This window comes from Megalops cyprinoides, chromosome 24 (assembly GCF_013368585.1).
Source record: "Megalops cyprinoides isolate fMegCyp1 chromosome 24, fMegCyp1.pri, whole genome shotgun sequence".
NCBI lineage: Eukaryota > Metazoa > Chordata > Actinopteri > Elopiformes > Megalopidae > Megalops > Megalops cyprinoides.
Window position 1 is genome coordinate 13,387,049 of NC_050606.1, and position 18,111 is coordinate 13,405,159.

General features: G+C 51.3%; 1 protein-coding gene across 6 annotated transcripts in view; it reads left to right on the forward strand.

The window, feature by feature from the left end:
* Positions 1–18,111, forward strand: part of mib1 (mindbomb E3 ubiquitin protein ligase 1) — a 101,857-nt gene that overhangs the window by 63,517 nt on the left and 20,229 nt on the right. For all 6 annotated transcript variants that reach the window (XM_036519597.1, XM_036519598.1, XM_036519602.1 and 3 more), the window contains exon 13: positions 17,445–17,577. In XM_036519597.1, coding sequence (XP_036375490.1) covers positions 17,445–17,577 — 133 coding nt within the window. The remainder of the gene's footprint in view (positions 1–17,444; positions 17,578–18,111) is intronic.

Below are 18,111 nucleotides of genomic sequence, written 5' to 3' on the forward strand. Positions count from 1 at the left end.
ATGTCATTGTTGCTGTGTTGTCTGTGAGGCTCTGGTCGTCCTGGTGTAGGAGCTTGGCTGGATGTGCAGGGTTGCCAGTTCAGAGGGTGGCAGCAGTGGTCGCTTGACACAGGCTGCGCAGGTATGAAATGTGGTCTGCACTGCCCCCGTCCCTGCAACTCCTGCCAGTCCCCATAGAGGGGACGCCCACTTCCTCCTAACCCCTCCCTGCTTCCTTGCCCTTTTTGCTTCCACCTTCACCACCTCCTTCCTCTCACCCTTTCGCCATTCATTTCTTTGTTTGTTTGTGCGTGGGTGTGTGGATGGGAGCGTGTGTGAGTGTGTCCTCAGGTTTTTGTTTGGGCATTAAGGACGTGGTTGTCACTCCTCTCCGGAGACAGGCCAAGCTGGCCGGCCAGGTGCAGAGGTGACAGGTGACAGGCAGGCACGGGCAGGGTGAGGGGGGGTCCAGCTGCTCCTGCACCTTCACTCTCAGCAGGGGCCCTTCAGCCAGGCCAGGCCACTCGCCTGGACCCCTCTCTCTCTCCCCGTCTGCCAATCAGGGCAGGACGCTCGCCCGGACCCCGCTCTCTCTCTGCCCGCCAATCAGGGCAGGACGCTCGCCCGGACCCCGCTCTCTCTCTGCCCGCCAATCAGGGCAGGACGCTCGCCCGGACCCCGCTCTCTCTCTGCCCGCCAATCAGGGCAGGACGCTCGCCCGGACCCCGCTCTCTCTCTGCCCGCCAATCAGGGCCGGGCTGCTCGCCTGGACCCCCCCTTCTGTCTGCCAATCAGGGCTGGGCTGGTAATGCCAAGCCCCTCTTTGTCTGCCAGTCAGGGCCAGGCTGGTAATGCCAGGCCCCTCTCTCTGTCTGCCAATCACGGCCGGGCTGGTAGTGCCAGGCCCCTCTCTCTGCCAGTCAGGGCCAGGCTGGTAATGCCAGGCCCCTCTCTCTGTCTGCCAATCACGGCCGGGCTGGTAGTGCCAGGCCCCTCTCTCTGCCAGTCAGGGCCAGGCTGGTAATGCCAGGCCCCTCTCTCTGTCTGCCAATCACGGCCGGGCTGGTAGTGCCAGGCCCCTCTCTCTGCCAGTCAGGGCCAGGCTGGTTGTGCCAGGTCCTGCCCCCCTCCATTGAGGGCTTGGTTGGGCACACAGGTCTCCACCCCTCCCTCTGACTCTCTTGTCCAAAGAGTAGGCGTAGGACTTCCTTTCCGGGTAGTGTTGTAGCCTGTTCTGGTAGCTGTGAGGGGTAGCAGTCCTGCAGAGTGTGTGTGTGTGTGTGTGTGTGTGTGTGTGTGTGTGTGTGTGTGTGTGTGTGTGTGTGTGCACGGTGTAATCTCTGCCTTTGTCTCTTGTTAGTCAGGCTGATTTAAAGAGGAAGGTGCCCACCCCTCAAAGTGATCAGCTCAACGCTGAGTACCGCATCCACTTCCTTCCAGTGATTGATAGGCTATCTGATCGTCCATCCAACCCCTTTATCAATCGATACAGGAAAAAGGCAGCTAACCAATACGTTTTGTTTCACTGCTAAAGGGGGGTTGTCCCTGCGCCGCACGATGTAGATCACTTACCTCTGAACGGTATTTCTCCAAACCATTAATCTCGAGGCGATTATGTAATTCTCTCTAAACACTATTTGTTTTAAACTGAATGTACTCCTGTTGGGAAAGTGGTGAGAGTGGTTACTGTTCTCAGTTGGGAGTTCAGTTAAACTGAAAGGGTGCCCGCCGGGGGGGAGAAGCCAAAGCCTGCCAGGTTACTAACTCCCGAGCTCGGCGGCTGTAGGGGGCGCTCTCCGCTGGCACGCCACCTCCACTTTAGGGGCGGGATAACGCCCGTCGGTCGTGACCGTTCGTCTCGATAAGAGCTGACACTGGCAGCATATTCCGAAAGCTCCGAGCCGCCCTTTTAATTGCCGCAAGCCTCCGAACACAGGAATGACAAATGGCTATGTTAATCTTATTGGTTGCGAGTTCATTTAGCCAGAAACGAGGGTGTATCACTGTCGGTCTCTTGTTTTTTTTTTTTCCGGAATTTTCTCCGATCGTTGACTCGTTGCACGTACCCTTCAAAATAAGGTAAAATGTACAAAAAACAATAAAAATATGATTTAGCCAATTTCTTCTGGAGTGGGCCTACAGTCAGTGAATATATATGGCCAACTGATCAGCCGGTTGTCGGGTTTTCCGTTTCCTTAACAGTGTTAGAGTCGTGGAGGAGAACGGTTTCCATTATGCAAACGTTAAACGAATGTTAATGCGTCCATTAAAGCGCATGCTCACACTGTAGAATGTAATTGCGAGGGCGGTTTTGTGACTATAGGAGCCTCGGCACAACAGAATTACGGTACCTACAAAACAAATATTTCACCGAGCCGCAAACAAACCTGGCGCGTATTGAATAGACCGAAGGCAATAAAAAGGTAATAAACTTGTCCGTGCTCTTTATTGGTAGGACTAATGTGTGCATACTTAACTAAGCAGTACCACACAAAACAAAATGTTAAGTGCCCATTTAAGTTGGGGCATATATTTTTAGCGTGCGGGGTGGTTTGGTGATGGGTCTTGGTTGCCTTATTGAGGCGTCGTTAATGGTACAACAAATAATCGTACAGATTTTACACAAATAATTCAGTACAGTAATAAATATTTTTGTTTCTTATATTTTGTGCTCTTAAAGCCGAAATATGGAAGCATGGAGACAATTTAAATGTCACTTATCAATGTCCGAAATCTTACCAAGTCTGATTTGTCAGGTCTAATTCATAAGAAATTTATTGTACAGTTATATCAGCGCATAATTTTTAATAATGATTTGATTCCACACAATACTTTCACTGTGTAAATTCATTTGAGACAAGCCTTCAGACAAGTCCTGTATCAGCGGTTTCTCAAATATTCATTCGAATATTAATTTGTATGTTTTAATACACGTGGAAAATGGTTGAAGAAAGATGAAGTGAAGCTGCAAATGTAGAGTGTTTCACGTGATGTGGTGGTATGGAGGTGAAGAATAAAACGCCCAACATGCTTCCATTTTAGGAGCCAAGCATTTCCCATTCCACCTCATCACTATCTGTGAGCTTTCACAATGCTGCTGCCATGACGACAGACTACAAACAGAAGTCAAACAGATGGACCCCCCCAAATAATAATAATAAAAAAGTTTACCTCTCAGTTCTTCTGTAACACAAGCTGATAAGAGCTCTGTGCAGACTCGTGTGAAGACATAATTACAGTGTATAATAAGTTTGGGAGGCTAATTTTTGAAATCGGAAGAACGCCTGTGCCGTCATGGGGTTTTGGCCGTTGTGTACGGAAAATTCTTTTGGGACTCTTAAACAGTATTCCTCAATCTAGAACCTTGCCACCTTGCAGGGGCCAATGGAGATATTCTGACAAGATTCTCACAACATTGCTGCGACTTTCTGTCAGGAATAACCACAAAAGAGTGCTGTAGAAACGCTGTGAGAACACTGTATCGGCAACCGGTGCCATTGTGTGGCTTTGCAGTTCCTTTGGAAGGGTGGTGGTAAGGTATGGATTGTGCCCGACACTAGCAGTATATTCCTCTGGGAATTACAACACACTTTTTTAGGGGTAAATGTGGGTAACCGACGAGAGAGCAGGTTTCTGAAAGTTGCTTGCTTTGCTGAACCTTTTCTGTTATTCGCTTTCATTTCAGAATAGCATAATCTTTTCAGAATAATTTATTTGCAGTGTTTCAAAGTTCTGGGCCCTTGCAGTTGTTTCCTCAAAGTGCCCACCCTTTCTCCCTCCCCCCCAATGGAAAAAAAACATTTGGCTTCAAAGAGGCGCGCTCTTTTTAAGGAAGTTTGAGTTTGATATGGAAAGGTACGTTTGAAGGCCTTTAAAGTTCTTCGGGTCGAGATGTTGGAGGAAGCCAAACTTTCACCCGTGGAGTGTCGCTTCTGTTGTCGGAGCGCAGCACAACCCTGAAGAGTGAGACAGAGACTGAAGAAGTGTTGCTCTGGAGATCTCTGCCTGTGCCTCTCCGCAGAGGTACATGTAGGTGTAGATTCCTCTTGTGGTGCCAGTGCTGTTGTCTGTGCCCCTCAGTCTTTGAAACGCTTAGAGCAGTAAAGCTCTGGGGAGGCAGACTGTTGGGGTGATTTATTAAACTGTACAGAGTGCCCGCCCCCAGGCCAGTGCTATTGGTCCACGTGTGTCCAGTGACTTTGCCCTTGCCTCACAGACACCTCTGCATGTACACACGTGCACAGGCGTGCACATATGTGTACACATACACACACACACGTGCACAGAAGCACATGCACAGACACTCGCACACACACACAGGCACACAGTATCTCTTACCCTTTGTTATGCTAATGCAGGATATACAGAGACATCTGCTAAAGGATTTTCAGTTGAAAAAGGTAGCGGGAAGTATCGGGTTTGATTTCACTTGAAAACACAAGTTCACCTGTTCCTCTTTGCCTGCTGATGTGAAATTGAAGATTGCCCACACGCATACAGAGGCTTACACACACACACAGGCTCACACACACACACACACACACACACACACACTGATACTGCTGCTATTGTGGGAATTGAGAGTGTGTAAAAATATAATTTTTTTGTTTTTTGACCTCATAATGCATTCACCAGGTAAGTTTGCTTTGGTCTTTTCATTAGGGAGGGAATATCTCCCCCCCCCGGTCTCAGATCCGTAATATCTCTATATTTACCGAACGGCGGTTCTTTAATTCAGAAGAACAGGGTGCCGGGGATGATAACGTGGCTAAGGCAAGCGGGATAAGTGCTTTGTTGTAATTCATTAAAAGATAAGTGATCTCGAAGATACGTTCAAACAAACCTGCAGAATCTAGATGAGCCTCATGCGGCGCTGCCACTCCGGCGGTGACAGCAGCCGTGCTGCGGCTCGGTCCCTGTCCCCGGCATTTACCGGGGACCTCGCCTACCCCCGTGTCATTCCCCAATGACACTGCTGCCTGCGATTTAAGCGCTAAACCCAAGGAACGTGTGCCGTCTGTAGAGTGCTAGCGATATGCAGTCGAACTTCGTTTGACTGATCGCGCCGTTAGCGGCTAACCGCGTAACGCTGCCAAGGAGAGGCTGTGTTAATGATCCACACTGAAGCTCTGCAGAGTTGGTTTGCCTCTGTGAGCGCTTTCCATCAGTAAACTTAATGTTTTCCTTTGGGGAAGTCAGAAACGGCAGACCTGGAGGCTGCTGTGTGCAGCTCTCCATCTCATTTACTTTCGTGGTGGTCGTTCTGTGCAGAGGATTTGTGGTACAAGTCTGCGTGATGCTGTATTTGTTTAGCTAAATTTGTTGAATTCATGTAGTCAGGAGTAAGCAGTAAGGAGGTACCTTTATAAAGGGAGGTTGCCATATTTCTGTAGTCAGGAGTAAGCAGTAAGGAGGTACCTTTATAAAGGGAGGTTGCCATGTTTCTGTAGTCAGGAGTAAGCAGTAAGGAGGTGCCTTTATAAAGGGAGGTTGCCATATTTCTGTAGTCAGGAGTAAGCAGTAAGGAGGTGCCTTTATAAAGGGAGGTTGCCATGTTTCTGTAGTCAGGAGTAAGCAGTAAGGAGGTGCCTTTATAAAGGGAGGTTGCCATGTTTCTGTTACTTTAAGGGCCTCAGCACAAAGTGCACTAACACGTTTTCTACTGCTCCCGTTTGCTTGCATGTGCATGGCTCAGCTCGGAACCGCAGGTGGCCTTCCTCCCAGCCTCTCCGCGATTGGCTCAGCACACCCTCCCTCTGTGCGTCAGGGTAACCCCCCAGATCGATCCCGACGGGGGCGAGCCCGTCGGACAGGGGCCCGGGGAGTCGCTAATTTAAACATCCCTGTCCCGTTCCACTGGGATAAATCCAGCTAACCAGCCAGAAGACAAGCGCAAACAAGCCAAAACCCCCCTGTGTCCAATCAGAGAGCTAGGATGAGCCAAGCGGTGGCAGCGGGCCAATGGGATGAGCTTGGCTGCGCTGTAGCGTTTCTGTCTGTGCACGGGAATGCTAAGCTTGGCCAGTGGCTACAGCGGTGGGGGAGGGGGCAGGGATGGGAGGGAGGGGGGCGGACGGTTGTTCCTTCAAGGACACTCGGGGCTTTTGGGAAACTGACTTCACAACAAATCCACTTTTATATTGCCCCTACCTGGCAGCGGCAGATTGCGGGCACTTGCCAAACCTAGAAAGCGGCGAATTTATTTTTGACGTCCCCCCCCCCCCCTCCTTCCGAATCCGAGTGTTCAGCACTTTCTTTAGTACGGCAATAATAGTAAATGTTGTAGATATAGGTGATTTAGTGCTCTCTGCAGATTCGGCCGCTTACCGAGGCTGCGAAGAGCAGATGTTGTGAATGGATGTTTTTTTTCCTCTCTCTGCGCCTCTTAATAAAACAAAAATATTTATTAATTTCGAGTAATGAAGCCGTCGTTGTCGTTATTAATGAACACCCGTCCTCGGTCTGGCCTGCGATGCGGCGAGCTATCTTTATAGGAGATGTGGTTTAGCTGCTTTAAGGTTGAACCTCGCCTTGTGTTGATGGACTTTGTGTACTGTTAACATAAGAAACGGCATCGTCGAAGAATGCTTATCGTTTATTATGAATAACATTTTTCACTCTGTTTATTGTGAGGAGTTATGTATTGAACGTTATGCCTGCGTACATATTGTGGCTCTAATTTTAAAAACACGCAGCAGTTACAGCCCGACTGTGCCTGAGAAAATAAGTTTTTAGAAAGTGCAGCGTACTTTTATGATGATGGTACGTTTTACAGAGTGATTACGTAACCTTGGAAACCCACGCGGTCATTCGGAAGGACGGAGTAGTCGTTAATACGGTCTGGCAGGTGGGGGGGGTGACGCGGAGTCTGAGAAGGGACGCCCCCCTTTTAAATCGGTTGGGGTCCGGTGTACACGGGCAGATTCTGCTGTGCTGTTCTGTCGTGTCCTCAGAGCACCCATGAGCGTGGCCTGGTATGCCTTTCCATGGTCTAACTGTTCTGCAGGAGAACCGCAACAAGACCAAGCTGCTGAGATCCAATCAGAAGCCATAAATTTTGACGGATTCTTGAACGTTTGTTTTCCTTGGTTCCTGGTTGTGAAAAATGTCCTTCATTACTGTGTTGCTGTGCACTTTGTTGGCCATTCTTCAAGTGCGTTATGGGTGTTTCTAGTTCACACTACTTGTTTCTTGTAATTTTATATTAGGAAGTACTTGAAATGATTTTCTCATGAACGATTAAATAACCGTTAAGTTCACTCTGTTAACATACATTAACTCAGCTGGTACCATAACAGATATTAAATTGTGAAAACAGGGAATATTTGTGACTCTTGAGATACTTGATAAAGCTGCTGAGGTAATTCAGCGGAGTGAGCAGTTAAAATTTGGAGGGAGCGTGCTCTCACAGGTTTAGTGAAAGTTGTGTACTTAATGGCGTGCTGCAGTACACCGCCCACCTATGCCTTGTATCCCCACGCTCTCTGCAGGAGAGTCAGAAGCTGGGCTCTCCCAAATGCCACCTTTCCTCTGGGGGAAAGGAGGGGGGTAGGGGGGGGAAGAGCTGGGTGCATTGTTTCTCTCACCTATTGTCTGAGTGTCAGAGCTGTGGTATTTCCCTGCGCATCGGTGAACTGCGGTAAGGTGGAGATTGTCTCTTGCTGGTCCGCAGCCGGCTGAGGTGCAGATTCAGAAAGGTCACAGCCCTCTCACAATATGCATCTCTACCTAAGGGGGTTGTGTCGCCGTGTTCGTTGGCTCTTTTACATTACGTCACATCATTAAATTATTACGTTACGTTATTGACATTTAGTAGACGCTTTTGTCCAGAGCGACTTGCATACACGCTTTTGGGAAACGTGTGCCGCATTGTATGATAGAGAGGCCAGGGGCAGGGCAGTTTCTGCTTCAGACACGTGTTCCACCTCCATTTCATTCTCAAGCGTAAAGGCTCCTTGTAGAAGGATGGACATGCCGTGTGAAATCTGTCAGTCTTCTGTCCGGATCACTGCGATTGGCTATAATGCATTTCAGTCTCCTGTCCCGTGGCTGTCCAGCGCGCCGTGATTGGCTATAATGCACGTCAGTTTCCTGCCGTCCTGCCGCCTGGCACACTGTGATTGGCTGTAACAAACAGGCTATTGTTTCTCTGCTGGGAGGAGAAAAAAAAAAACGAAAAAACATGTATAGGAAGCAGAGGATGAAGGGAAGAAATAATTAGGTCACCTAGAAGCGAGAAGGATATTAATACTGTTGCGCCATTGGGGTCCCCCCTCTCTATCTGTCACTGTCTTAATTGATTGGTGTGAAAAAGGAGTCTTGGTAATGCAGAGTAAATCAAGGTTAATTGGAGCGAGGCGCGATATCTGTGTTACAGAGACGGGGAAAGATGCGGCGCCGGAGACGCCAAAACAGCCGCGGCTGCAGCGAACGGCCAAATAACGGCATGTCACATAGACACCGCCGTATCGCTCCCTGTGCATGTAATTCATGGCTTGATAAAAAGCTGTCGTGGTCCTGCGCGTTGACAGAGGTGCGGGAAGGTTGACAGCCGCGGCCTCCTTCCCAAGAGCTGCTTTGCTGAGTGACGCGGTGGTTCCCCTCCGCCAGTCCCGTTACGCTACCCCGGACAGCGGCGTGTGTCCCTCTGACAGGAGCCTTACGCGGCCCTGTCGGCGAGAACGCCGGTGGGATCGGGTCGGCGGGGCGTCCTCGTTTGTTACTTGGTGAAGGTGCGAGCCGAGCCTTCACGAGCTGTTCATCAGGTCACGCTCAGCAACCCCTGCTTAGTCCCAGGTTAAGGGCTGAGCAGTGGCCCACTCTTCATCATTTGGTGGACGCCTGTGAGTTCAGATATGGGTTCCTCACAGAGGAATATCAGTTTGGGGGAGGGCACTATTGGTCAAAGGTCGTCTTCTGGTTTACAGTAAGCTCATAGGTGTTCACACACATGCCTGGTATTTACGTATGTTTGTCATATATATATATATATATGATATATTTTTTGCTCCATTATTATCACATTGGTTTGCTGCTCACTTTCTATGCCACAGTCAGAGGAGTTGCCTCAACAGCGACCACACACAGTTGAAATAAAGGCAACAGAGTGAAAGCTTTAACGTTCCTGTTCTTTGACATTGCTTACCTCAGAGCTCGCTAGGAGAGAGGACGGCTTATAGAGGCCAGGATTGTAGTTTCCGCGCCGGATCGACGTTACAGCAACCTTAGAATCTCAGGTCATCTGCATCCTGCTCTGGTTCTGCTCGTGAATGATATTCCGGAAGAGACGCCACCGTCCCATGGTGACGGGAGCGATCGATCCGATGTCTGGTCAATGGACAAGCTCAACCTGAGGGGGAAGTGTAATCTACACGCTGAATGGGAAGGGGGCTGGCATAGATATAGAATTACTAGATTGACGCCACACATCATGAAACGTCTACTTAATGTATACTATGTATACTGTGGTGTAATTCTACAACTGCAGTAGAAGCTGCTTTGATTGTTTCTTGACATTTTGCTCCTCCGGTCTGAACCCCAGATCCGGACACCGTGTTGGAAAGAGCAGAGAATTCTGGGACAGATCCTATATTTACGATGAGCGTACTCAGAGGAAACATCCGTTAGCTCGGTTTGCCTGGAAATGAAAGAAGATCAATCATGTCTGTCTAGCCCAGTCTACAGAAAACCATCTAACTCTTCAATCGAGATGCTGCCGGCAACTCTGTAGATAGGACTCCATAGGCCCATTCTAGTTTTTAAACTCTATTTCTTTCTGCACGCTTTAGCGGCATCTTTTTTCCTTTAAGTCTAACAATCAGGACCACATTTGGATAAAACGTGCAGCTAATTCATGCCTCTATCTCAATATGAACGTTACCTACAGTCTGGCTGAGGCTGTGAGTCTGTGTTGTGGCGTTTCTCTGCCTCAAGTTCCCAAGTTCAGTCGGCATGCTGGTGTTTCGCTCCAGCAACCAAAATGGTGCAGCGTACCCCCCCCCCATCCCCCCACCCCCCGCCCCTGTCTTTTTACTGCAATCTCTAAAACGCTGACTTTTTCAAATGGGGCTGACGCTACCCTTTTCTAATTCCAACTCAACTAAATTGTTGGGTTTTTTGACAAGGATGTCACCTGCCTTGTGTACATCCAGGTACTGTTTTATAATGTATTGATGCCATAATATATTTTTAAATATAATATAAAGATCTAAGTCACGTTAAAAGAAAGCACAGAGAATATAAGAGCTTTCCCTGCCAAATTTCATTTTTTTTTATTGTCTGATTTTTGTAGCAGGTCAAAGGTGGCCTTGTATGGGGTCTTGTGAAGACAGAACAGCAGTGTGGAGATCTTATTGTGGTGATGGGTAAAAAACCCTCCACTCCGCGCATTGATATGACATATCTCCAACATTGTGCATTAGGATTTTTTTCCGCCATTAACAACAAATTAAGGGGAGATTAGCATCCCAAATAGCTCTTTAAGACGTAAATAAAACGATCATCTCGCAGATTAGGAAGATTAAAGCTCGCAGGCCGTCATTACTTACCGGGGCCATTCGTTCTCCACCCCGCAAACTGTCTTCAGATGCAGGATTCCTTATGGTACCCACGTCCTGTCCCATCTGCCCCCCCCCCGTCTGACACCTCTCGACCATTACTGGAAATCGGTAAATTAAAGCTTTGAGAAACGATCTCGCTCCCCGGCCCGGCGTTCCCGTCATCCGCCGCATTCAATTACTCCTGTACGCGTGAGCCGTTACGAGAAGGCTGGTCTAAAGATGCTAACGTGCAGCCCTGCAGGACACCGTAGTAAAGAAGTGCTACTTTTATAATGCTGATTGTGGTTTGTTACAGTTGTGCCTGTCCAGTGTAAGCCAGCCTCTAGGGGCTTTTTTCATGTTGAAAAGCAAGGGTTTCGCATTCTGTCGTGTTGTTGAAAGCATCCCAACGACCGTCCCCTCTGCAGTGGAGACGGCACCTCCTCCGTGTGATTTTGGGTACCCCATCCCTCCAACCCAGTGCATTTCATGTTTCTCCAGGTGGTCTATACCTGCCCTTCCACCAGGGGGCGACATTCTGCCTCCTGCCCCTGCACATGTTGTCCCGCCATGTACTACTGTTAGTGCTGTCCTTCCTCCCCCTGAGCTGGTCTTTTTCCCCCCTTTGGTGGGTCATTCTGAACTGTGGTAGAGTTCACCCAGAGCAGCGGTGGCTGAAGCCTAACCGAAAGGGGTATCAGTCCAGCCGGCCTCCCTGAGGCTGTGCCCATTTGAAAAGGCTGGTTTAGCACTGGAGTGTTCTGGGCAGCAGGACCCGTAGAGTCCCGCACACCCATGGAGACACCTTTTCCGGAGAAAATGGAGGTGTATCGTAGCGGAATGAGAAGAGCAAGCAATCAGGACAGCCACGGGCTTGTTTTGGGCCCTGGTAGCGCTTTCACAGCTCCGACCGGGAGGCGACAAAATCCGTGCAGAGCTGTCGTCTGTCTGAAGGGAGCGCGTTAACAATCACAGGGCCGTGTGCAGTCACACCCAGGTGCACTGTTTTTCATTGAGTCGGGGCTGGGGGGCAGGGGTGGGGTTTGGGGGGGGGGGGGTGTTGTGGTATTAGCTGTGGACTGTGTCGGTGTGAAAGCAGGGCTGGTGCGGGGCAGCACGAGAATGACACGTTTCGCACCACGGCGCCGCTCAGGTGACAGAGGTGACAGATTCCATCAGCGGCGCTGAAAAAGAGCTGTCAGAGCTGAGGCATGAAGTCAGTGCCCAGAATGTCACAGGAGCCGGACGGAGAGGAGGGCCGAGGCTGGCGTCACCCCCTCCGTCTGCGTGAGAGTCATCTCCGACACGGCGGGCTGACGGGATTTAAACAAGGAGACTAGTCAAGACTGCAGTTTTCCTCTGTGTGGCTGTGTCTCTGTGTTTCCTGTTACTCTGTATGGCTGTCTCTCTGTCTGGCTGTATCTCTCTACATGGCTGTCTCTCTGTCTGGCTGTATCTCTTTGCATGGCTGTCTCTCTGTCTGGCTGTATCTCTCTACATGGCTCTCTCTGTCTGGCTGTATCTCTCTACATGGCTGTCTCTCTGTCTTCTTGTCTGGCTAGCTGACTGCCTGTGTGACTGTACCTCTCTGAGCTGTATCTCTGCGTGGCTGTCTCTGGATGTCTCTGTGGCTGGCTGTATGCAGATCGGCTGTGCTCTCCTCCGCTATCTCGGTGTGTATTCCGTTTCGCCCTCAGGCCTGAGTTCAAGTTCATTCTCTGCTGCATGCTAAAATTTGTCTAATTATGCCAGGCATTTTTAACAGTTTCAGTCCCCTGCTCACCACATTTTCCCACACCCTCTGATCCAGTCCTGCCTGCCAGGCCAGAATAGCACATGTATATTTCATTTACCACACTTTAGTACTCCAGCAGCTTGGCTGTGTGGTCAGGGGTAACTTGTCAAAACGGGGACAGGACGGCTGTCCTCTCTGGTCTCTGCTGGTGACACAGCACTTATAGTGAGTGTCAACACAGTATCATTCAGAAGAGGGAGTAGAGAAGGCATTGGAGCACACACAGCAAATTACCAAATTTAAAAAAGAAAAGCAGATTTTGGAAAAAAAAATTTCGGAAGAAGAGGGTAGTGCATGAGTGCTGAATATATATTAGGTTTAATTTCTACAGCCCAACAAAAATTGAGGTTACGTGGCACGGCCTAGCACAGTTCTGTCAGAATGAGGTTTGTAAGAACGCTCTTCCTGTAGGAGAATGCAGTATCCCTGCTGCAGAAGCCTCAGTCAGACTCCTGCAGTGAGCCTCTATGCAGTACACGCTACACACAGTCATACACAGCACCTACAGTATATCTCCCTCACTCATATACCCGCTGTACGCTTCTAGCAGAACTGCACGGCATCAGTGTGGTGGACTTTTGTGGCCCTCCCGGTGGGACGTGTCTGTCCCCGGCTCCCGCGGGACGCCCCAGTCAGCGAGGCCAGGTAGCGTCTCTGTCCCTCCTCGGCGGCTGGCCGCCTGGCCCCGGGACTGTCTCCACCCCTGTCAGGAAATTGCTTATTTTGAACTGGCCAGGTGCTGGCCAGCATGAATATTGATGTTGCTTGTGTCAGACTGCATTAACCTTCAGAGTAGTTGTCCCCCCCCCCCCCCCCCCCCCCCCCCTCTCCCTCGTCCCTTCCGGTTTCCTGTCGTCTTGCTGTGGCCTGCTGTGGGTCCCGGGCGTACTGCAGACGGCTGCCCGCCGCACTCCGGGGCCCTCCAGGTACCCGGCGGGTGTACGGGGGAGAGGGCGTCGCCCTGCCTAGCCCCGCCCTGTCGCCGGCACCTGGCTCTCGGAGGATGACGGATTGCCGGGTGGCTCTCCGAGACGTCCGCCACTCGCGCCGCACACCGGCGCCGGGCTCCTGAGGGACCCCAGCTCTCTCACAGGGTGACCCAGTTCCATCAAGCCTCTCCTCGCCCCCCACCCCTCCTCCTCTCCTCCTCCTCTCTCCTTCTCCCTCTCTCTCCACTCTCTGTCCTCCTGCATTGTTCTCTGATTGGCTGTCAAACTGCACTGAGCGGTCGGTGTTGGATATGACCTGTAAATTTGCCGTTAACACTTCTACTGTTTCTCCATCTCTCTTTCAAGTCCCCCTCCCCCCCTCTCCCCCCTTTTCTAAACCCATCTTCTCAAGCTCCAAGCCTTTTGCCTGTTTTTCTGCCAGTGCTCTGAACCAGTCAATAATTGAACACCTGCAAAGGCAAGCCACCTCCCCTCCTAGCCATAAGAGAACTAATCTAACCCCACCGCCTACAGAAGACCAGATGTGTACATAATGAGGATATGAATAAATATGTCTAAGCTCACCTTTCGGTTATGGCTAACTGCATTGCAGCACTGTTGGTGGGGGGCATTAATATTTATGTCCACCCATTTCACCGACTTGGGCAGGGGAGCGAGAGGCTAGCAGAATTACAGCGCCCTCCAGAGGCTGGGAGGAGCCAGCAAGGCCACTGCCACCAAGGAGGCTTCCTGTTGCCCCATTGGTCATTTCTCCTTGGGGTGGGGGGGGAAGAGCTCCACCAATGACAACAGCTCCTTCTTACCATATAAGGCTTTAGAGAAGACACTGCACCAGTAGTCAGGGAAAAGCACCAACGGTGTAGACAATAGTATTCCTCCCATTTGTTGGCTTGGTGGTTGTGTGTGTGTGTGGGTGTGTGTGTGTGTGTGTGTGTGTGTGGGTATTGAGCAAGCCAAAGACGTGTAGCGAGTCTCAGGTCTCATGCAAAATGCTGACCTTGGGGTTTTTTCAGGTCACTGTCTTTTTAAGCATAGGAACACTTGGTGTCGCCTCTGCAACCTATCGCATTTCCTGCGTTCTGGCTGTTCCCTGCCCCGCGTCTGGAACAAGGCAGTGGCGTGGAGTAGCACTAACAGCCTTGCGTTCTGCGCTCAAGGGTCCTGGATTCCAAACCCAGACGAGACCCTCCCGCTGCATCTCACAGCAAAGGTGCTTCTCAGCCCAATTACGGTCGTGAAATACCCAGCAGTATTGTCGGGTTACGGAGTGTGTAAGATGTAAATTGCAGACGCTGTAAATCACCCACGATAAGAGCGTCCGCCGAGCAAATAGGCTAAATTATGCGATGTAATCTAATTGCTGCTGTCAGATCCGCTGTACGTGTCTATTTTTCAGGGAACAATGGAAGGCGAGGAGCAACTGGTGCTCTCCTGAGTTAGGCGTCACTGATAGCGGCACGCCACCGCCGTGGCTTAAGTATCAGATATCGGAGCAGGGAGCTGGGTTCAGTGCTTATGTGTGAGGGGTTAGCGGTTAGCGTTAGCGCAGAGTTGCCAGTGCTAAGGTGTGGTTTTTGAATACACCGTCCAAGCAGAGTGAAAGGAGACTAGGGTTCTTGATGTGATCTGTCCCGTGGAAGGGCAAGCAAGCCCTAAACCCAGCCCCACGCACACGCACGCACACGCGTACATACACACACGTGACATTTCACACGGAGGGGCACCACAGCACTGGAGTCCCCGGCCAACAGTCGCATGGCGTCAGTGCAACGAACACACACCGATTCATAGAAAATCCTTCCTCTGAAAGGCTAGAGGTGGCCTGGGCCCAAAATGCCAGTGAATGTTACACTCAGGATGAATGTCTTGGAAGCCACACTCGTTTGTCGTGTTGGTCTTCTGTGTTACGCTCAGTAGTCTGGCTGGCGGTGTATCGCAGCGATAAGGAGCAGGGTTCATAACCGAAAGGTTCCTGGTTCGATTCCTCGCTGGGGCACTGCTGCTGTACCCTTGGGCAAAGTACTTAACCCACAATTGCCCCAATAAATATCCAGCTGTAAAAATGGATAACGTAAAAAATCGTAACCTATATAAGTCGCTCTGGATAAGAGCATCTGCTAAATGAATGTAATGTAATGTAGTCTGCCATCACCTGAACAGCTAGTAATGCCACTTCTTAGACCTGCACACTTCTGTTAGACTCCCAGCCGGTGAACTGTGACGTCATGGAGAGCGGCCTTAAGTTTATTTATTTATTTTTCTAATGGGAGTCAAACCACGGAGGATTGCCGCACGCAGAAGGTAAAAACTCAGCTTCAGTGCAAAGGCGTACACACACTCTGCGTCCTGACTGTCTCAGCAGCGTCCACGCAGCTTTGAGCTGTACCCAGCGGAGTTCAGCAGCGCCGCGCTGGGCCTGGGTTCAGCTCGGGGCTCCCGGCGCGAGGGCGGAATCGGAGGGACAGGAATGCCCTCGGCCCAAACCGGCAGCGGTCGGGGGCAAGGAGCCGCAGGCCGTCTGCGAGTGCTTGTGTGGTGGTCAGGCTGTGGGAACTGAGGGATAGAGTCCGCCCGCAAGTGCGTGGTGAGCAGGAGGAGGGAAAGAGGGGGGGTGGTAGAGGTTTGGAAGAGCGGTCGCCCCGGGCCTAGAACGCGTCTGCTCAGCAGGGGTTCTGTCGCAGTGTGTGTGCGTGTGTGCGCGCGCACGCTCACGCTCTCCCTCTCACACACACACACGCGCTCCCTCGCCGTCTCCTTTCCTCCTATTCCCTCATATCTCTCCCTCACTGGCTCCGACCCGCTTCCTCCCTCCCTGGCTTCCCGTCGCCGTCTCTCCCTGCCTGTCATCGCTTCCCTCCTCTCCTGTCTCCTCCATCCCTGTTTGTTTCTCCATTTGATCCGTCTCTTTCATCCGCCCGTTTGATCTGCGGGCTCGTTCCCCTCTGTTCTCTTCACTCCTGCTCCTCGGCGGAGCTCACCTGCGCTGTCAGCTCCCCCTCTCCCCTTCTCTCTCTCTCTCTCTCTCTCTCTCTCTCTCTCTCTCTCTCCATCCCCTCTTCTCTCTTTCTCCATCCCCTCTTCTCTCTTTGGCCTCGGCGGCTCCTGAGTGCAGCTGCCTGTGTCCCCGGCCGCTAACCCTTCCCCCCCCGCGCGGTCACGCGCTTGCGCTCGCCGGTCTGCGCTCACCTGCGCAGCCACCCCTCTGACGAATCACATTGCTGCTTGCGTTGGCATCACAGTGGTATAAGCCACATCCACCTCCTGCGCAGCCATGTGCTCTGGCCCACTCGTATGCGCACACCTGCGCAGCTGACGGATCACATTGCTGCTTTCGCAGGTACCACTGCAATAGACAATGTCCACCTCACCTTTGTCGGATGGAAAAACCTGTCAAAGTTGAACACATCCCTGTCTTAGATTCACATTTCAAGCGTCAGCACAGTAAGGCCTCACCGGCCCCACGGCAGTTGGAGCTGCCCAGTTCCTACAGCCGCTCGGCCTTTTGAACCAATCGGTGTTCGTATGCAGTGAAAGGAGCTCTCTGATTGGTGCATGTCTGCCCACCATTGATGGCGCAGGGCAGCCCCACCCGCAGCTTGCCTAATGAATCCTCACTGTCCTCAGGCTTCAGGCTTCTCTCGCCAGCAGTACACCTGCCGAGCCCGTGGAGTTCAGCTCGCTCTCGCCGAAGCTCCGGCTGGCTTTGGAGGATGTGTGGGCTTAATAGATTACCTAGGGAAGATTTATGGTTTTAATTAAACTGTAGTATTCAGAGGTTTGGAAGGAGGATGATGGAAAATCAAAGTTGTAGCCAAACAAAGGCTTTCCCCTCTTCAAACAGACTGATGGGAGAAGCGCGTTTGTTTGTTTTTCTTCTTCCCGGGCTTGTTTTCCGAGGGCTCTCGGAACTGAGAGGAAGTAGCTGGAAAATCCGAACGCTCCTGTAGCATAGCGTTGCAGCCAGATCGGTCTTACGGTGATGTTCTGCGATGTGCTGGGCGCTCGGTCAAGGCTGTGCGGCGCTCGGCCCTCAGAGTGTGGCGGGTGACCATTCTTGGTCGGCTGTTGGCCGACGCCGGCGCAGCCCGCGCGTGTTAGCGCTGCGTGACCGTGACCCGTCTCTGTGCGGTCTCCCTGCACCCTGAGTGACCGGCTCTCTCCCTCCCTCTCTCCCCCCTGCAGCGCTATGCGGGTCCTGCTCTCCAAGCTGCCGCGGCCCTGGATCGTGGACGAGAAGAAGGACGACGGCTACACCGCGCTGCACCTGGCCGCCCTCAATAACCACGTGGAGGTGGCCGAGCTGCTGGTGCACCAGGTACGGCACGCGCGTGCTGTCTGTCACACGCAGAACAGCGTTAGCACACACACACACACACACACACACACACACGCACTTAAACACATGCACTGGCATATTGTTTGTGTCACACACAGAACAACTTTACATTCACACACCCACACGCTCCCTTTTCTTCTCGCTCATGCACACACACCCACACACCCACACACCCACACACACACCCACACACACACACACACACACACACACACACACACACACACACACACGCGCGCGCGCGCGCGTACACACACTCACATATTCTCTTTCTTTCACACATGAAACAACTTTACATTAACACACTCAGGCACTCACACACACACACACATATGCACACGCACATGCATATTGTGTCACACACAGAACAGCTTTACATTCACACATCCACACACACTTCTCACTCATGAGCGCACGCACGCAAAAACACACACACACCCACAGTCACGCATAAGACATTTACATGGGCACACCCCTGCGTGCCCTCCCTATGCCACTCACACACACACACAC